This window comes from Mesocricetus auratus, unplaced genomic scaffold (assembly GCF_017639785.1).
Source record: "Mesocricetus auratus isolate SY011 unplaced genomic scaffold, BCM_Maur_2.0 Super-Scaffold_100676, whole genome shotgun sequence".
Lineage (NCBI taxonomy): Eukaryota > Metazoa > Chordata > Mammalia > Rodentia > Cricetidae > Mesocricetus > Mesocricetus auratus.
Window position 1 is genome coordinate 173,783,974 of NW_024429266.1, and position 16,458 is coordinate 173,800,431.

A 16,458-nucleotide genomic window follows, 5' to 3' on the forward strand; every position below is an offset into this window, starting at 1 on the left:
TCCACCTCTGCTGTGTGTCACTAGTCACTAGATGGTGTCACTGCCATTTCTCACTAGTGTCTGAGATGGCCTTGTTTTCTCTCCTCCCCACAGCCTGCTGTGGAGGTACCCCAGTACGTGGGGATTCGGCTCGTGGTGGAGGGCTCTACCATCAAGAAGCCCATGGCAGTGGGTCATCGGCGGACAGGAGTCCGATCATCACTCCCTCATCTGCTGGCCCAGCAAGGCTCTGGGGAAGGCAAGGACTCAGGATCTCCTATCCACAGGTCAGCTTCTAGGAAAGATGCTGGGTCCAGAAGCCTGGGACACACTGAGAAGCCAGACTCTACTGCCACTACCACAACCACAGTCCCCGGAAAGGGGAAGAAAGGCAAGGCAAAAAGTGCCACATCCCTGGTCTGCCTCACCCTCCAGAACTGGGAGCCCCCCAACACCAGGGTGGGTCATGTTTTCAACAGGTCACCCTGTCTAAAACGGCCAGAGGCCTGGGGTAATACAGTGTTCCCCAAATACCCCAGTGCTCCCAAGGCCATTTCTGCCCACTCTCCAAGCCCTTCCCAAGCATCTGGGGTTGCCCTCCTGCCAAAAGGTCACCAGTGATAGCAAGTATGAACACTACTCACCAAATATCTTTAAATATATAACCAAATGAGTATTCCAAAGTAGTCACCCTGCCAGGCAGTTAGACCAGAAGATGCCATGGCTTAGTCCTACGGCGCATCCTCAGAGTCCAGACCTCTGCTGTTGCTCTAGCCAGCCTTTGCCCTCACCATTGTCTGGAGAAAGGTGCTGCACCATGCCCTTCCCGATCCCTAACCAGACCCCTTAGCCCTCACAACACCCTGGTGAGGTAGGTGCTATTGTCCCCATTTTCAGCCGAGGTAGCAGGAAGTTTAAGGACGTTGCCCGAGGTTGCACAGCTCAGAAGGGGCAGAGCTGGGATGCAGACCCAGGTCTGTTGGTCCCCAACCCTGTGTTCTTCCCACTGCCTCTGGAGGAGGAGCCGGGAGGGGCTCCATCTACCCTCATCTCCTACCCCCACCTCTGCACATACCCTGTGGAACAATTGGTCAGCCTGGGGCCTTACAGATCCTCACAGCCTCCCTTCTCCCACAGCCCCTTCCTACTTCCCTAGTCTCCATCCCAAGGCCTGGCTGCCTTCTTCCCGTGTGCTCCGACCCCAGGGCCAGGTCCTCAGACTGCAGCATGGCCAACTGGTGGGCTCTAAGGCTCTGTCAACCACAGGCAAGGCCTTGATGACTCTACCTACTGCCAAGGTTCTGATGTCCTTCCCAGCTCACCCTGATCTCAAGCTGGCACCCAGCATGCTGAAGTCAGGAAAGGTGGGCCTCGAGCTGTGCCTCACACCCTGGCGGGTAGTGCTGAGCAGTGGGATCGGGGCCGAAGGGCACAGACAGAGGGCAGCGCCAAGACCATGCAGCGCCCCAGGGAAGGGCTTGTCTTCTCCAGAAACCTGTTCCAAGACAGAGGCCTGATCATCTCTCTCTCCCTCCCTCCTTACACCGAGGCTGCTATTCCCTTGCATCTTCGAGGCCCCCACTTTGGAAGTGCCTTGTGTCCTCTGCCCTTTGAAGTTGGACCTCTTCCTAGCACCCACAGGAAAGTCACGGCCAAAGGCAACTTCAAGGCCAGACTCTGCGACAAACCCAGGGCTGAGGCATACCCCGAGAAGAGGCTGAGCCTCCCCAATCCCTTGACCTTTATTTTGGCATCCCGGACACTGAGAACCTTGGGGGCTAGGAGGCTAGAAAAAAACCCTGTACTGATCTCCACTGCCCCATCCTGGTTCCATCATCAAATTAAAAAAAGCAAGTAAAGTTCTCTGGGCTTGGCTTGAATAATGTGGGCAAGGCTCATAAAAGAGTTGACCAACGTCGGGTGGTATGGCGCACGCCTTTAATCCCAGCACTCGGGAGGCAGAGGCAGGCGGGTCTCTGTGAGTTCGAGACCAGCTTGGTCTACAAGAGCTAGTTCCAGGACAGCCTCCAAAACCACAGAGAAATGCTGCCTTGAAAAACCTAAATAAATAAACAAACAAACAAACAAAAAAGAGTTGACCAGCAGGGCCTCCATCAGCAAGGCCCACAGTCCCCACCCAGTGACAGACATTGGCTTTCTCTGCAAGAAGATGGGTGGGTGGGGCAAGAGCCTTCACTCTACAGAGGAGGACACTGAGTCTGAACACGCAGACATGGCTGGCCTGAGACCATAGCAGAGCAAAGTCAGTCATCAGGAGTGCCCCTTCCCAACGACAAGCTGGGCTGGCAGATTAGCTTCTGATGGGCACAGAACACTCTGACAAGAGATGGGTTTTCCCTAAACCTCAGCCCTTCTCCGGAGAGTATGTCTATTCCTTCCCTCAGTGAGGGGTTGGTCAAGACATCTAAAACTGCAAAACCCAAGAAACCAGTAAAGTGTGGCATTCCTACCTGTAGAGCCTTAGCTGTTGGTCCTCCAAAAGTGTATCTGTCTGTAGCCTGTGAATGTGTCCTGGGTGGGGCAGGGTGGAGTGGAGTGGGTGTAGAAATTCAATGACCCGTGGCCTCCAAAGTCAGCAGAGCTCATGCCTGCACGGTGCTGTGTGCCTGTCCTCCCAGCACTTGGGAGCCAGAGGCCGGTGCTTCTCTGGGCTCCAGTCCAGCCAGGGACACAGAGGCCCAGTCTCAAAAGCAAGCAGACCTCCTGACCAGGAGTACAGCAGATGCCACCTCCAGACCTGGACATGAACACCTGCTTTCTCAGCAGGTCCTCAAAAGCAGACTGGTGAGGTAGGACTTTTATTAGTTTAAGTAGAGAGAGCGGTCACCTGCCCAATGCCACACAGCAAGTGAGTGGCCTAACTGGGCTTTATCTTAGGTTTGTAGGACTAAGACGAGGACCTTGACTGCTCAGCGCCAAGCCCACTGTCCTTGAGCTGGGCCACAGCCCTTCTTTGTTTTCCTATCGGGGGTCAAGTACTGTCTATTGGTGGGAGAACCGCAGGCACTGCAGGGTCCGAGAGAAGTAGGAGGGTAGGGGTGCCAGGAGTTCACTGGGGGGGTCCCTGGACCTGGTGCCTGGGAGGAGGAGGCGGTGCAGGTGCAGGTGCAGGGGCATCTGGGCCACTTGGGAAGGACTCAGGTGGAGGCGTCTGAGGAGAGCGTCACCCAGCACCTGGGGTGGGAAAGATAGCAGCCATCTGAGTTCAGCCAGAGGCGCCCCCAGCGCTGATGGACCTCTCTGGTCTGCAACTGTAGTCATTTTCTCTACAGGCAGGCAGGGTTTTCTCTCCACACAGCTAAATCACACTCCAGCTTCTGTGTCTAGTGAAGCCATGTGGTTAAGCCTCTGGCTAATGGGACGTCAGGAGAAGTACACAAACCTGGCCCTCAAAGCCCTGGTTCAAAAAACTTCCAGTCTCCCCTTCTGGCCAGAAAGCAATAGCCCTTGTGAGCCAAGCCCACTCCTACGGTATGTCCATTCGCCGGACCTAACCCAAGAAGAACCGATGGACTCCAGGGCCTGTTAGAGATCAGCTACCCGCTCCTTGAGCTAACGGACAGAAGGAAGCCTGAGGAAGTGTGACATTTGCCTGTGCCCCACAGGACCACAGGTGGCCCCAGAGGCCAAGCCAATCCTCCAACCCCCCAAATATAGAACAGGCATGTGGGCCTGAGGACCTACCTGCCTCTGGGGCTTGGTGGTCTTGGCTGGCCACAGAAAGCGCTGGCCCAGAACGGTGCCCACTCGAGGAGCATAGGTGTGGTCCCCAAGCATTGGGCAGAGCTGTAGAGCCATGTGCACCTGCAGCTGACTGGGGAATACTGAAAGATGGGGGGAGGCGGTTGCTCTTCTTCATCAAGTACTGTCCCCATTCCCAGAGCCTGTGGATCTGTGAGGTGACCTCTGCCTCCATACAGAGGGTCATGAGCAGATCAGGACAATGACAACTGGCAACCTACCCAGTCTGGGGGGATTCAACCCTACAGAACTGAAGGCCTGGGAGAAGGATGTGGGCTGGGTGCTAGACTGTGGGTGTGCACCTAAACTCTGCCTCCCGCTGAGCCTACTCTCACACTCTTGGAGTCCATCAGATGCTCTTTAGATGCTGCCAAGCAACATCTTCCTCCCAGGCTTCACCTCCCCTGCAGAGTACTGTACAGACCTACCTGTCAGGGGTTGCAGCTGGACCAGAGCACAGCCACAGCCTGTGGCCATCACATGGAAATGGCTGAGGGTCTTCTTGACACCTTCTAGGAAGTCCTTTCGAGATGGGGATGTCACTGGGATTGCCTAGGGTACCAGTCAAGAATGACTTAGCACACACCTAGAAGCCCCATTGAGCCACCCCTGCTGCCAGCTGACTTAGGACAGGGCCTGAGAACAGGCAGCAGCCACTTGCCTGTTAAGGGACAGGGGAACTAGTCACCCCATGTACACAGTACAGACTCCTCTGCAATGCAAAAACCTGAAAGGACTCTGGTGGCTTCTGACTCACAAGATCTATGCCATCCATGCGTTCCAGCTTCAGGGCTACGTGGATCTTCCCCTCAGAAGGCTCAGGAATGCCATCAGTAATGGCACTGAGAAAAGAAAGGAAGTCTCAGAGCAGCCAGCTGGAACTTTCCTTGGCCCTGGGAGTGACCCTGCACCTCTTACCAGTAGGTGGCTGTAGGCCTCTGTGCTCTCCTTGAGTGAACGAAGAACTTCTGCAGGCGGCTTGCTGTCTGGGGGCAGCTGGAGAGGAGCACAAGCCCAGAGGCCTCCCTGGAAGAAGGGGACAAGTCACATAAAGCCTCTTGGTCAGGGAAAAAAGAGAGACAGATGGCTGCTCTTGCAGAGGACCAGCACTTAGCTCCCACATAGTGGGTCATAACTGTAATTCCAGTTCCCGGAGATCTGATGCCCTCTTCCTGGCCTCTGGGACACTGGGCATGCACTGCGGTACACAGACACACCTGCAGGCTGGCCTCTGGGGGCACCAGGCATGTGTGGTGCACAGACATACATGCAGGCTAAACACATTAAATAAAAACAAATCTTTGGTATTTTTAAAGGGCTAGAGAGATGATCAGTGGTTAAGAGCACTAGCTGCTCTTTCAGAGGACCTTGGTTCAATTCCAAGTACCTACATGGCAGCTCACAACTGTCTGAACTCAAGTTCCAGGGGACCTGAAACCCTCACAGACATACATGCTGATAAAAAACCAATGCACATAAAGTATATGTAAAAAAAGGAGACCCCTCCCACCTCTCCAAAGGAACACCAGGACTACAGTCCAGACCTCCTAAAAAAACAAATCCTAAAACCTTTTTTCTGGCCCCCAGAGAACTCAGAGTCAAATGCCCTAAGTTACTACACATGCCAGTCACCTGACTGGGACCCTTATATATTTTATACAGTGGGTATAAAATAAATGCCCACCACACTCCTCACTTACTTTCCAGGTGCTCGCACAACCTGGAGTTCCCGGTGTTCAAGCCCCAGGGCCTGGCTCAGCTGTGGCAGCACCGAAAGCAAGGTCAGCTCCCCAGGTCTCCCTGAGAAGTCAGAGGGAGAGGACAAGTTCCCAGAGCACCATCCAACCAACTCTCCCCACCAGCCTCTCCCTCCTTGCCCCTGCCCATACCTGTCACAGGCAGGCCCTGTGGCTTGTTCAGTGTCACCAGAGGTCCTGAAACATTCAGTAGACGTCAGCAAAAGCAGCTGTGTGCATGCAGCCCCGGGTTATAAGATTCCCAAGCCCACTCCAAACTGAACTTCCTGCTCCCTGCACCCCAGGGCCTCTGCACTTATCTCCCTATAATGTGTGCCAGAGACGGCTCAAACAGGCCGGCCTCAAACTCACTATAGCTAAGTCTGGTCTTGAACTCCTGATCCTCCTTGGGATCCACTGTCTCCCAAATTCTGGGATTACAGGTGTGGTCACCACTCCCAGAAACAGCAGAGATTCTTTATGTCTCACATCAGAACGCTTGATCTCTCAAGACAGGAGCCTTATTTAAAATCTCAGTACTCTGTAGCCTCATTGCTACACGAACAGCAAAGTTGTTATTCCTAAAGGCAAACGGCATGCTGCTTACAGACCCAAGGAAGCTAACTTCTGCTCCTGAGGGTCTCAGAATGCGGGGCGCCGTGAAGGTCTCCTATGCCTGTCTCCATGATGCTGAGGCTAGCAGAGGCAATGTGACTGCTGGCCCGGCTCCTGCAGCTACAGGGGTCCGACTCCAGGGGGTCTGAGGTTCGGGAGCCATAGCCTCCCCTACCTTTCTGATCCACCACAGCTGCCCGCAGCACGTCAGCCAACTCCTCTGGGCCGAGGTTCTCTGTCCGCAGAAGCCCGGGGAAGGGTTGGTCCTCCACTGGGTCCTTGCGGTTGCTGGAACCTTGAGGTTGAGGCCGACGCCTGAGAAAAAGGACACAAGCTGGTAACTCCTCCGCCCACCCTACCCAGTGCAGCCTTTTCGTACAAAACCCTCAGAACCCCCGGCTCGGCTGACAGATGAGGCTCACATGCCCCCAAGACTACAGAAGGGGCATCAGACGCTCAGAGCGCCAACCATCTCGTGTCGGGTCACAGTTGGGATTAGAACCCAAGTCCTCATGTGAATGCCGGACCTGCCCTTGTCCTAGCCTCCCTCCTACACCTAAGTGTTGAGTTATAATCACCCAGCCTCGGTGCCGAAGCCTGCATCTCTCGGCCGTGTCCCAGCCCCCAGCCAGGGTTGCCAGGTGCCAGACACACAACGCCAAACACGGAAGACGCCCATCGCCGGAACAAGCACAGACGCATGCGTGTCCACGGACCACGTGCATCCTCCGTGCGCTGGTTGGTCAGGTGGGCTGTCAATCAGAGCATCGAGAAGGCGGGTTCCGCGGAGGGAAGATTCAAACTTTCCTTTGGCCCAGGAAGGATAAGTACCTTTTGGGGCTCTGCTTTGGGGCAAACAGAGGCAGGAAGCGCGGTTATTTACTCCCGGTAGAGGCCGTGTCTTAGAATAGAAAGAGGCGAGCCTACAGATAGATTGTTTCAATTCTCAGGACCCTTAATCTGAAACGCATCCTTGTAAAGCCTTCGGGCTAGGGCACCTGCATGGAAACGGTCTGTGACATAAAACATCCCAAGACTGTGGCTCGGGTGGTAGAGAGATTTTTCTAGGATGCACGAGTTTCTGGGTTCGATCCCCAGCACCACATGAAGACCAAAAACACAGATACAGACTGAGTTGGAGACTAGTCTGGGATATGTGTAAGCGTTGGGGCCGATCGGATGGGACAGGTATTCTGGCACTTGGGAGTCACAGAATACTGAGCGTTACAGCTGGGATGGTATCCTGGAGCTCTGGAGCCAAGGAATACCACAGGTCACAGTAAGCGTAGCAGCTTACAGCCGTGCTTCAGGGAAGGATTCCCTACAACGTGTAAGGTCCTATCAAAAGAAAAACAAACTAGGCCGGGTGTGGTGGTGCTTGCCTTCAACAGAGGCCAGCCTGAGTTTCAGGACAGGCAGGACTACACAGAAAAACCCTGTCCCAAAAAAAGAAAAGAGAAACAAGCTTGGTGTGGTTCACATATTAAGTTCCACACTGGCCAGTATGTTGTTAATTCCAAAGATGGGATGAGTGTAAGGAAAAAGGTCCAGCCAAAGAAACACCCTGAGCAGAGCCAAGGAAACACACTTTGGCCCTCCAACCAGAACCAAAGAAATGCACCCTGACCCTGAAACCAGTGCCAAAGAAACACACTTTGTCCCTGGAATCAGAGCCAGTGAAAGAAATAAACCCTGCCCTAAAATCAGAGCCAAAAGGCTAAAAAGCACCAGTGAAAGAAACACACTTTGGCGCTGAAACCAGAGCCAAATCTAGTCAGGTGTTGGTGGCACACGCCTTTAATCCCAGCACTCGGTAGGCAGAGGCAGGCAGATCTCTGTGAGTTTGAGGCCAGTCTGGTCTATAGAGCGAATTCCAGGATAGCCTCTAAAGCAATACAGAGAAAACTTTTCTCAAAAAAACAAAAACAGCCAAATCCGACCCTCTGTGCAGAAAACTAACCAATCCCTGAGCAGGAGATCTAGCCATTCTGTGCTCAGGGATTGAAATCTAACCAATCCCCACCCTGGAAATCTCCCTGGAAAAACTCCACCCCCTAAGAATCCCTATATAAACCCTGTGCCTGTTCAGCTTTAGGCTGTTTGGATTGTCCAGCTGTCCTCCGTCACCCTGGCAGAGGGAAGTGACTCTCCTGGATTCTGCACTCCCAATAAGTCTTTTGAATGAGGTTTGGGTGAGACCTTTCACAGGAGCAGAGACAACCCTGGGCAGATTGGAGAGGAGCAGGGCTGTAACACGTTTTGCTGGGGAAACCTTCCCTGACAAAGCAAAGTTGTTACACTTGGCTCTCTGGGGGGACTGGAGTTGAACCCTCTCTTGCCCTAGCAGAGCTGATACACTGGGAAAGCCTTTCCTTGAACCAGGGCTGTGAGCTGCTATGCTTACTGTGACTTGTGGTATTCATTGGCTCCCAAATACTAGAATACCTTTCTATCCAAGCTGTACCACTCAGTATTCTTTGGCTCCTGAGTGCCATAATCCATCCCTGTCCATCCCATCCCATCCATCAAAATGCTTACTATGAGAAAGACCACCACCCAAATCATCGTGACCAAATTAATTAAAGCAAGCTTTTTTATTCATGTACATTGATGCCTCCCCCTAAGGCTTGGTTTGAGAGGTCCGAATTGGATGTGAGGAAGACAAAAGTTTTTTTTTTATTGTTTTGGTTTTTCGAGACAGGGTTTCTCTGTGTTGCTTTGGAGCCTGTCCTGGAACTTGCTCTGTAGACTAGGCTTGCCTAGAACTCAGAGATCCTGAGTGCTGGGATTAAATCGTGCACCACCATTTCAGGCAAAACAAAGTTTTTATAGCTCAAGGTAGGGGTCCCCAGATGGAGGATTTGGCAGGTAAAATGGGTAGGGGTACAGGAGCAGAACATAAGCATGCCAAGTTAGTCATGATGGCCTCCTGAAACACAGACATGCAGGCAAGGTGGTCGTAACAACAGGTAGTCTTAAGAATTCAAGTCATAACAACCATTTTGAAACAAAGGTTTGGTTGCAAGATGATAATTAACTTTTTAAAACAAAGACATGAGGCCGGGCATTGGTGGTGCACGCCTTTAATCCCAGCACTCGGGAGGCAGAGGCAGGCGGATCTCTGTGAGTTCGAGACCAGCCTGGACTACCAAGCGAGTCCCAGGACAGCCTCCAAAGCCACAGAGAAACCCTGTCTCGAAAAAACCAAAAAAATAAAAATAAAAAAAAATAAAACAAAGACATGATTGGGGTTTCCTGGACTACACAGTAAAGAACTATTTGCAGTTAAGGTTACAAGTGAGACATAGCCCAATCCTTGAGAAACAGAGGTTTAATTATAAACAGAAATGAACCCAGTTTGTCTTTCCTATAAGATGGCTTTTAAGTCTAAAATGGAGACAGGCTGGTTCTTTATGTCTGAAAAACATTATACATAGGCATAACATAAAACAAACTGGAGAGATGGGTCAGTGGTTAAATCAATAGCTGTTTCCAGCACCCACATTCTCGTACTCACAACCTCTTGTAACACTTGTCCAGTAACCCTGTTCAAAGAGATCCAATTCCCACACAAAGAGTCACATATATACATAATTAACAATAAAACGCAGACCTGGCCTTTCATCCCGGCACTGGTCTACATGGTAAGTTGCAGGAGCTACATGACCCTGTCTCAAAAAAAAGTCCCCCTTGTTGGGGAAGTCTTATGTCAATAAAGCACTGTTGAGCCAATAGGAATCTAGATAGGTGGGACTAGGAGTCCAGGAGGACTCTGGGAAGGAGAAACACAAGAGAGTTCGAGATGTAACGCCATGGGGTAGGAGGCCCGGAAATTTCTCCGGTAAGAGACATACTTAGATTAACAATTATGGGGTAATTACTTAAGTCAGAGCTAGCCAGTAAGAAACAAGCAAGGCCAACAGCTTCATAATTAATATAGCCTTCTGTGTGTTTATTTGGGACTGATGGGGCTCTAGAACCAGGCTGGCGGGAAGGCTTCTCTCAAGGAAAAAGCTTCTCTCTCTCTCTCTTTTTTTTTTTTTGGTTTTTCGAGACAGGGTTTCTCTGTATTGTTTTGGAGGCTGTCCTGGAGCTCGCTCTGTAGACCAGGCTGGCCTCGAACTCACAGAGATCCACCTGCCTCTGCCTCTGCCTCCCGAGTGCTGGGATTAAAGGCGTGCGCCACCACCACCCGGCTGAAAAAGCTTCTCTTTACACCCCCTAAATAAATAAAATACAAAACAGTAACAATATGAACATAATAAAATAATGAAATATTATGCCTTTGATCCCATAACTTATTAAGCTACATCCCAGGCCTGAAAGACCTTGCTAAAAGGGCTCTAGCACTGGACTGTTGCTTCTGGCAGAGAAATCAGAGGGCTAGCCGGGCGGTGGTGGTGCTCGCCTTTAATCCCAGCACTCGGGAGGCAGAGGCAGGTGAATCTCTGTGAGTTCCAGACCAGCCTGGTCTACAGAGCAAGTTCCAGGACAGCCTCCAAAGCCACAGAGAAACCCTGTCTTGAAAATAAAAAAAGAAAAAAGACATCAGAGGCCTGCAATGATCCCTCTCTCCTCTTCCATTTAGAGCAGTGGCTCTCAAACTTCTGGCCATGACCCCTTTGAGGGTAGAACAGCCCTTTCACAGGGGTCACCTAAGACCATCAGAAAATATAGATGTTCACATAAAAATTCATAACAGTATCAAAATTACAGTTATGAGTTAGTGACAAAAATAATTCTGTGGTTGGGGATCACCACAACATGAGGAACTGTATTAAAAGGTCGAAGCATTGGGAAGGTTGAGAGACATTAATTTAGAGGCCTATGCTGCCTCCTCCACGGCACTCAGCCACAGTTGTGTCGTGTCCTTTGCTGAGGTTTTATCCAGTCCTCCCAAGTTCAGCTGTGGGAAAGTAAATCTCCAACTTCGTATTAATGGTACGTGGAGGCTGAAGTAATTAGTACCAGATAAAATTATGAAGAGAGTGATTCCATGATGGCCTTAACAGCTTTCTAAGGGGAGGAGAGAAAAGAGAACCTTTTCCTCATTGCGGGGTGGCTTCCTCGGTGTTGGGGTGCACCAGAAAGGCCCCTGCCCGTGCTAAGTAGATACTGGCTATGCCATGCTCTTGGACTCTGCAGCCTCTAGAACCAGGACCTAGATAAACTATGTCTGTGTGATTCGTTTTATTTTTATTAGGTGTGCATGCCTGTGTGTCAGTGTAAGTATATACCACATGTGTTGCAGGTGCACGGAGAAGCCTAAAAAGGGACATCAGACCCTCTAACGCTAGAGTTTTAGGCAGTGGGTGCTGGAAACTGAACTCAGGTCCTCTGCAAGATCAGCCAATGCTCTCAACCACTGCGTCATCTCTCCATCCAGGACTCCACACGTGCCAGGCAAGCATGCTGTCACTGAGCTGCACCCTCAGACTGGTCTCAGGTGTTTTGCTATAGCAACAGAAATTAGACGAATGTGGAAGAAACGATGGTGTATCTTGATTGAGAGGAGGAATAGCTTGGCTACTAGCATAGCATGTGTCTGGGCAGGTTTATAAGGAGGCTTCCAGGGACAATTGGAACCTAAGAACTCTGGTGAACCATTCAGAATTTGGATGGGTTCTTGGTGGGTAATGGAACTGTGGGAGGTGGGGCCTGCTTGGAGGAAGTAGGGAGTTCATTGTGGGTGGCTGTCATTAGAGGCTGTGTCTTACATTGGCTACTTTCTGCTTTGGTTCTTTCAACTTCCTGTCTACAATGTTGTGTGCTACTCTGGCTCAACCTCATCGCCCAGTAGATTGCAGCCTCTATTAATTAAGACAGGGTCTTACTGTGTAGCCCTGGCTGGCCTGGAACTCACAGACATCTGCTTCTTCTGCCTCTTGAGTGCTGGAATAAAAGTCGTGTGCTGCCATCACCACCTGACCTAGAGGACAACTTTTAAGAGTGAGATTTTCCTATAACATGGACTCTAGGGAACCAAGCTCAGGCCATCAGACTTGGCACCAAGCACCCTTACCTGATAAGCTCTTGGGCCAGATCCTGTATGATTAATCTTTTTATTTTTAACTCTCTGTTCACAAATTTTGTCTTCATGTATCCAGACATATGATGTGCGAGCATGAGTCCTGAGGCTGGAAGAAGGCATCAGATCCCCTGGAACTGGAGTCACAGGTGGTTGAGAGCCGATGTGTAGATGCTGGGAGGGGAACCCAGTTCTCTGAAAGAACCAGTGCTCTTAATTGCAGAGCCATCTCTCCAGCCCCCTGGATAATTAATCATAGAAGTTTCAATCCTTTTTGTTTTTGTTTTTTTGAGACAGAGTCACACTACGTAGCTCCAAATGATCTGGAACATGCTATGCAGACAAGGCTGGCTTCAATTGTGTGTCAATCCTCCTGGCTATGCTTCCTGAGTGCTGGGATTTCAGGAATGTCCCTAAATCTGCTATTTTTAAACACTTATTTTTGAGGGGAGGAGTTAGTGGTGGTGCTGTTGTATGTATGTATGTAGAGATCAAAGTGAAAGATCCCCAGAGTGGGGAGACCCTCACTCAAGTCTCATAAGCTGATGCCCCAATAATTCAAGAGAGACCGTTCTTGCTGTAAGCACATGAGGTTTATTCAGGGAACCAATGCACTGGGGCCGAGCTCATGACCCTCGCAGGGGCAGAGAAGTTCCACCCCTAGTAGCTGCAGTGGGTGGGGGGGTTAAAGGGAAAAACCGAATGGGGGAGTTAGGCAAACGTCATAAAGGATGAGGAAGTTAAATGATAGCTTATGTCTTAACAGGAAGGTTATCCCAAGCAAGCATTCTTTGGGCATTGTACAGTTAAACATTGAGCAGGAATGTGGTGAGCTAGTTCCTGGATCAGGGAGGGTTATCTTTTAAGTTTATCTTGAGGTCTCCAGTTCCTCAGGAGAGGGCAGAAGAGCAAGTCACACTGTGATGGGTCTAAAAATGTTGAGTTGGGATCTCTCAAAAGGTCAGCTTGTGCTTGTGGGAGTCTGTTCTCTAGGGACTGAATTCAGGTTCTCAGGCTTGACAGCAAACACTTTTATCTATTACATCTTATTGGTAATAAGTCTACGGTTTTTTTTGAAAGGATTGTTTATTGTTGGGCCTGGGAATATAGCTCAGTGGTAGCAGAGTGCTTGCCTAACATGTGTGAGATTCTCAACTTGAAAATCATTGATTTTTTTCTTAAAACCAACTTTTTTTAAAAACCAACTCTTTTTTTTGTTTGTTTTTGGTTTTTCTGTGGCTTTGGAGGCTGTCTTGGAACTAGCTCTTGTAGACCAAGCTGGTCTCAAATTCACAGAGTTCCGCCTGCCTCTGCCTCCTGAGTGCTGGGATTAAAGGCGTGTGCCACCAACGCCCAGCTCTAAAACCAACTTTTAAAGAATAAATCTGGGCATGATGGTCATAGCATTAATCCTAGCACTTGAGAGATAGAGGCAGGCAGATCTCTTATGAATTTGAGGCCATCCTGTTCTACAAGTTCCAAGACAGCCAGGACTGCGTGATATGCACAACACAGAAAGGATTGGTGACAAATCTGGCACAAAAAAAAAAAAAAGCAAGTGGTTTCACCTTGTCTGGCTTCGCCTGGAGTGGTGACTGTTCTGTCAGACTGTGGGTACTCCCAAAACCTCCTGTGCATCTCAGAAATGGTTTACGCAAGGACTTGGGACAGACTGGGCAAGGTGTCCAGCTATAATCCCAGAACTGCAGAGGTGGAGGCTGATGGGTCAGGAGTTCACAGTCATCCTTAACTACACAAAGTCTGGGGCCAGCCTGAGCTGTCTAACACATACATGAGTCAGTGAGATGGCTCAGCCAGCAAGGATGATTGATGCCAACTCTGACCACCTGAGTCTGATTCCCAGAATCCACAGGGTGGGAGGAGAGAGCCAGCTCCCAGGAGCTGTCCTTTAACCTCTAGACTTATTTTATGCTATGGCACATGCATGCCAATATATACCCCCAAAACACAAAATGTATATGTTTGGGTTTTTTGATGGTTTTTATTTTTATCTATTTAGAAGTGAGACAGAGACAGAGAACTAGCCAATCTGGTGTTCATGGCTCACTCAGCTAAGCATACATCTCCTCCACCAATAGTTTCTAGCCCCAGGAACGGCCATTTCTCCACTTGGACCAGGGCCTGGTCCTCTGGAGGGTGTAGTCCCTTTACTCTTTGGAGGTCTCCCTTCCTGTCCCATAGCAGGCTGCCCTTTCTTGTTCCCTTCTCACAGATAGCTACCTTCATTCCAGTGGGCTCTGAATTCCTGGAAGAAAAGGAGGAGCCAGAGTTTGCCTGGGCTGAGGGCTCAGTGCCAGATGGCAGCCACAGTCAGCTGCTGAATTTGCGAAACCAGACCCCAGGAGAAGAGGCCTGGGACAAACATCAGCTTGCATCAGCCCCCTCTAGCTCAGTTATAGCTTTGTAGCAGGTGTGGACAGGCTGGAGCTTCAGCAACGGGGAACAGGACTCCAGAAGACCAAGCCCTGGAGCCAGCCTGCCCTGAACCAGCCTCCAGCCACATCTACAACTGTGAGGACCCAGAATAGAAACTGCACTCGACCTGTCTGTCCTTCGCTGCTTTTCTCTTCTCACACTTGGCTCCAGGCTCGGGGCAGCTGCCAGCGGTGGCTTTCCAGACAAGCTTAAGTAACTTGGCCCTTGGTCCTAGTGTTTTCTAAATCCAAATGGGCTTTACAGGGAGGATTGTGAAATTGTTAGCTTTGGATCTGAGAGCCAGACTGAAGTCTGGTTTCCTACAGGCCTAGTCTTTCCTGCTTAGGTCAGTTACCTGTTGCTAACGAATGGGGGCTCCTTTTCCCAGGAGCCACCAAAATGGCTGAAGTGGAGCAGAGGAAGTGGGCCTTCCGCAAACTCAAGCACTGCAGCATGGACCTGGACCAGCTGCTGGACTCGTCCTGTGCCCTCTGACATAGCTGTACAGCCCCCAGAGGTGGCGTCTGACCATGGCCTATGGCAGAAGCAGTACTCACTACTCAAACGCCTGAGAAAGGCCAGGAAGGAGGCGCCAACCATGGAGAAACCCGAAGTGGTGAAGCCCCACCTGGGACGTGATCTTCCGGCCTGAGATGGTGGGAGTGTACAACGACAAACCCCTCAACCAGGTGGAAATCAAACCAGAACTGATCAACTACGCCCCAGGCGAGCTCTCCATCACCTCCAAGCCGGTGAAGCATGGCCAGCCGGATATTGGTGCCACCCACACCTCCAGCTGCATCCCCCTCAAGTAGCTGTGGCCAATAAAGACTCATGTTTAAAAAGAAAAATGGGGGGCTCACTCCTCCTCCTCCTTCACCCCTTTCCCCTTGTCCTCCTCCTTCTCTTCCTTCTCCTCTTCCTCCTCCTCCTTCTCTTCCTCCTCCCCTCCCTGTCCTCCTCCTCTCCCTCCTCCTCCTCAGAGCTCTCTGGTTTGGTTTTGCAATGCTGGGGTCCCTGTGCCAGGCTAGATCACTTTGCAATCCCGAGGGTGGAAGCACCGAGCACGGACAGGGAGCTGTGTGTAAGCTGGCAAAGGCATTGATAAATTGCCCTGTAGATGGACCAGGACCTTTCAACCCAAACATGAAAAGTTATTATAAAATACAACAGTTGGGAATCAAAAGAGTGGTTTAAGTCAGGCATTGGCAGTGCATGCCTTTAATTCCAGCACTCAGGAGAGAGAGGCAGATGGATCTCTGTGAGTTCAAGGCCAGCCTGGTCTACAGAGTGAGTGCTAGGCAGGCTCCAAAGCAATACAGAGAATCCCTGTCTCAAAAAACAAAAACAAAAACAAAAAGAGTGGTTTGCCTTACAGGCAAATTTCATTCAGAAACTGACACATGTATGGATCACGTGATTTGCCTAAATGTCAAAGACCATAGGCCTCAAAAATCAACTGCAGATTTTTAAGCCAACGTTTATTTGTTTATTAATTTATTTATTCTGTCTCACAATGTCAAACCTTATATATTTAAAGGGAGCAGGACTGGGGATATGGCTCAGTTGGTAGAGCATTTGCCTAGTATGCTGGAAGCCCTGGGTTCTGAGTTCAGTCCCCAGAGCCACATGAGTTGGATGTGGTGTTTCACACCTGTAACGCTAGCACTTAGAAAGTGGAAGCAAATGGATCAGAAGTTCAAGGTCATCCTCCACTACATAATGAGTTTGGAGCCAGCCTAGGTTACATGAGACTCTGTATGTAGAAGAACAAACACGGCACCACTGATATAGCTCATTGCATAAAAGCAATTGCTGTGCAAGTCTGACAATCCGAGTTCAATCCTTAGAACCCAGAGTGGAACGAAAGTTGTCCTCTGACCTCCACACCTGCTCCATAGT

General features: G+C 50.4%; 2 protein-coding genes across 15 annotated transcripts in view; one reads left to right on the plus strand and one right to left on the minus strand.

Annotated features, from left to right (window-relative positions):
- Ttll3 (tubulin tyrosine ligase like 3) overlaps nucleotides 1-1,841 on the plus strand; it is a 24,469-nt gene extending 22,628 nt beyond the window's left edge. For 7 of the 13 annotated variants that reach the window (XM_040737515.1, XM_040737516.1, XM_040737519.1 and 4 more), the window contains 3 exons: nucleotides 94-370; nucleotides 877-1,343; nucleotides 1,529-1,841. In XM_040737515.1, the coding sequence (XP_040593449.1) occupies nucleotides 94-370; nucleotides 877-1,343; nucleotides 1,529-1,837 (1,053 nt within the window). In that variant the 3' untranslated portion in view covers nucleotides 1,838-1,841. Of the gene's footprint in view, nucleotides 1-93; nucleotides 371-876 lie in introns of all 13 variants that reach the window. The other 6 variants (XR_005873753.1, XM_040737524.1, XM_040737518.1 and 3 more) reach the window with 6 other exon arrangements.
- The window catches only part of Rpusd3 (RNA pseudouridine synthase D3), a 9,020-nt gene extending 2,214 nt beyond the window's left edge, over nucleotides 1-6,806 (minus strand). Inside the window, exons 1-9 of one of the 2 annotated variants that reach the window (XM_005066146.4) lie at nucleotides 6,671-6,805; nucleotides 6,268-6,407; nucleotides 5,631-5,675; nucleotides 5,442-5,541; nucleotides 4,660-4,767; nucleotides 4,499-4,583; nucleotides 4,170-4,293; nucleotides 3,685-3,824; nucleotides 2,715-3,174 (exon numbers count right to left, since the gene is read on the minus strand). In XM_005066146.4, coding sequence (XP_005066203.1) covers nucleotides 2,983-3,174; nucleotides 3,685-3,824; nucleotides 4,170-4,293; nucleotides 4,499-4,583; nucleotides 4,660-4,767; nucleotides 5,442-5,541; nucleotides 5,631-5,675; nucleotides 6,268-6,407; nucleotides 6,671-6,771 — 1,035 coding nt within the window. In that variant the 5' untranslated portion in view covers nucleotides 6,772-6,805 and the 3' untranslated portion in view covers nucleotides 2,715-2,982. Of the gene's footprint in view, nucleotides 1-2,714; nucleotides 3,175-3,684; nucleotides 3,825-4,169; nucleotides 4,294-4,498; nucleotides 4,584-4,659; nucleotides 4,768-5,441; nucleotides 5,542-5,630; nucleotides 5,676-6,267; nucleotides 6,408-6,670 lie in introns of those variants that run through there. The other variant, XM_021224838.2, reaches the window with a different exon arrangement.
- Nucleotides 6,807-16,458: the final 9,652 nt, after the last annotated feature.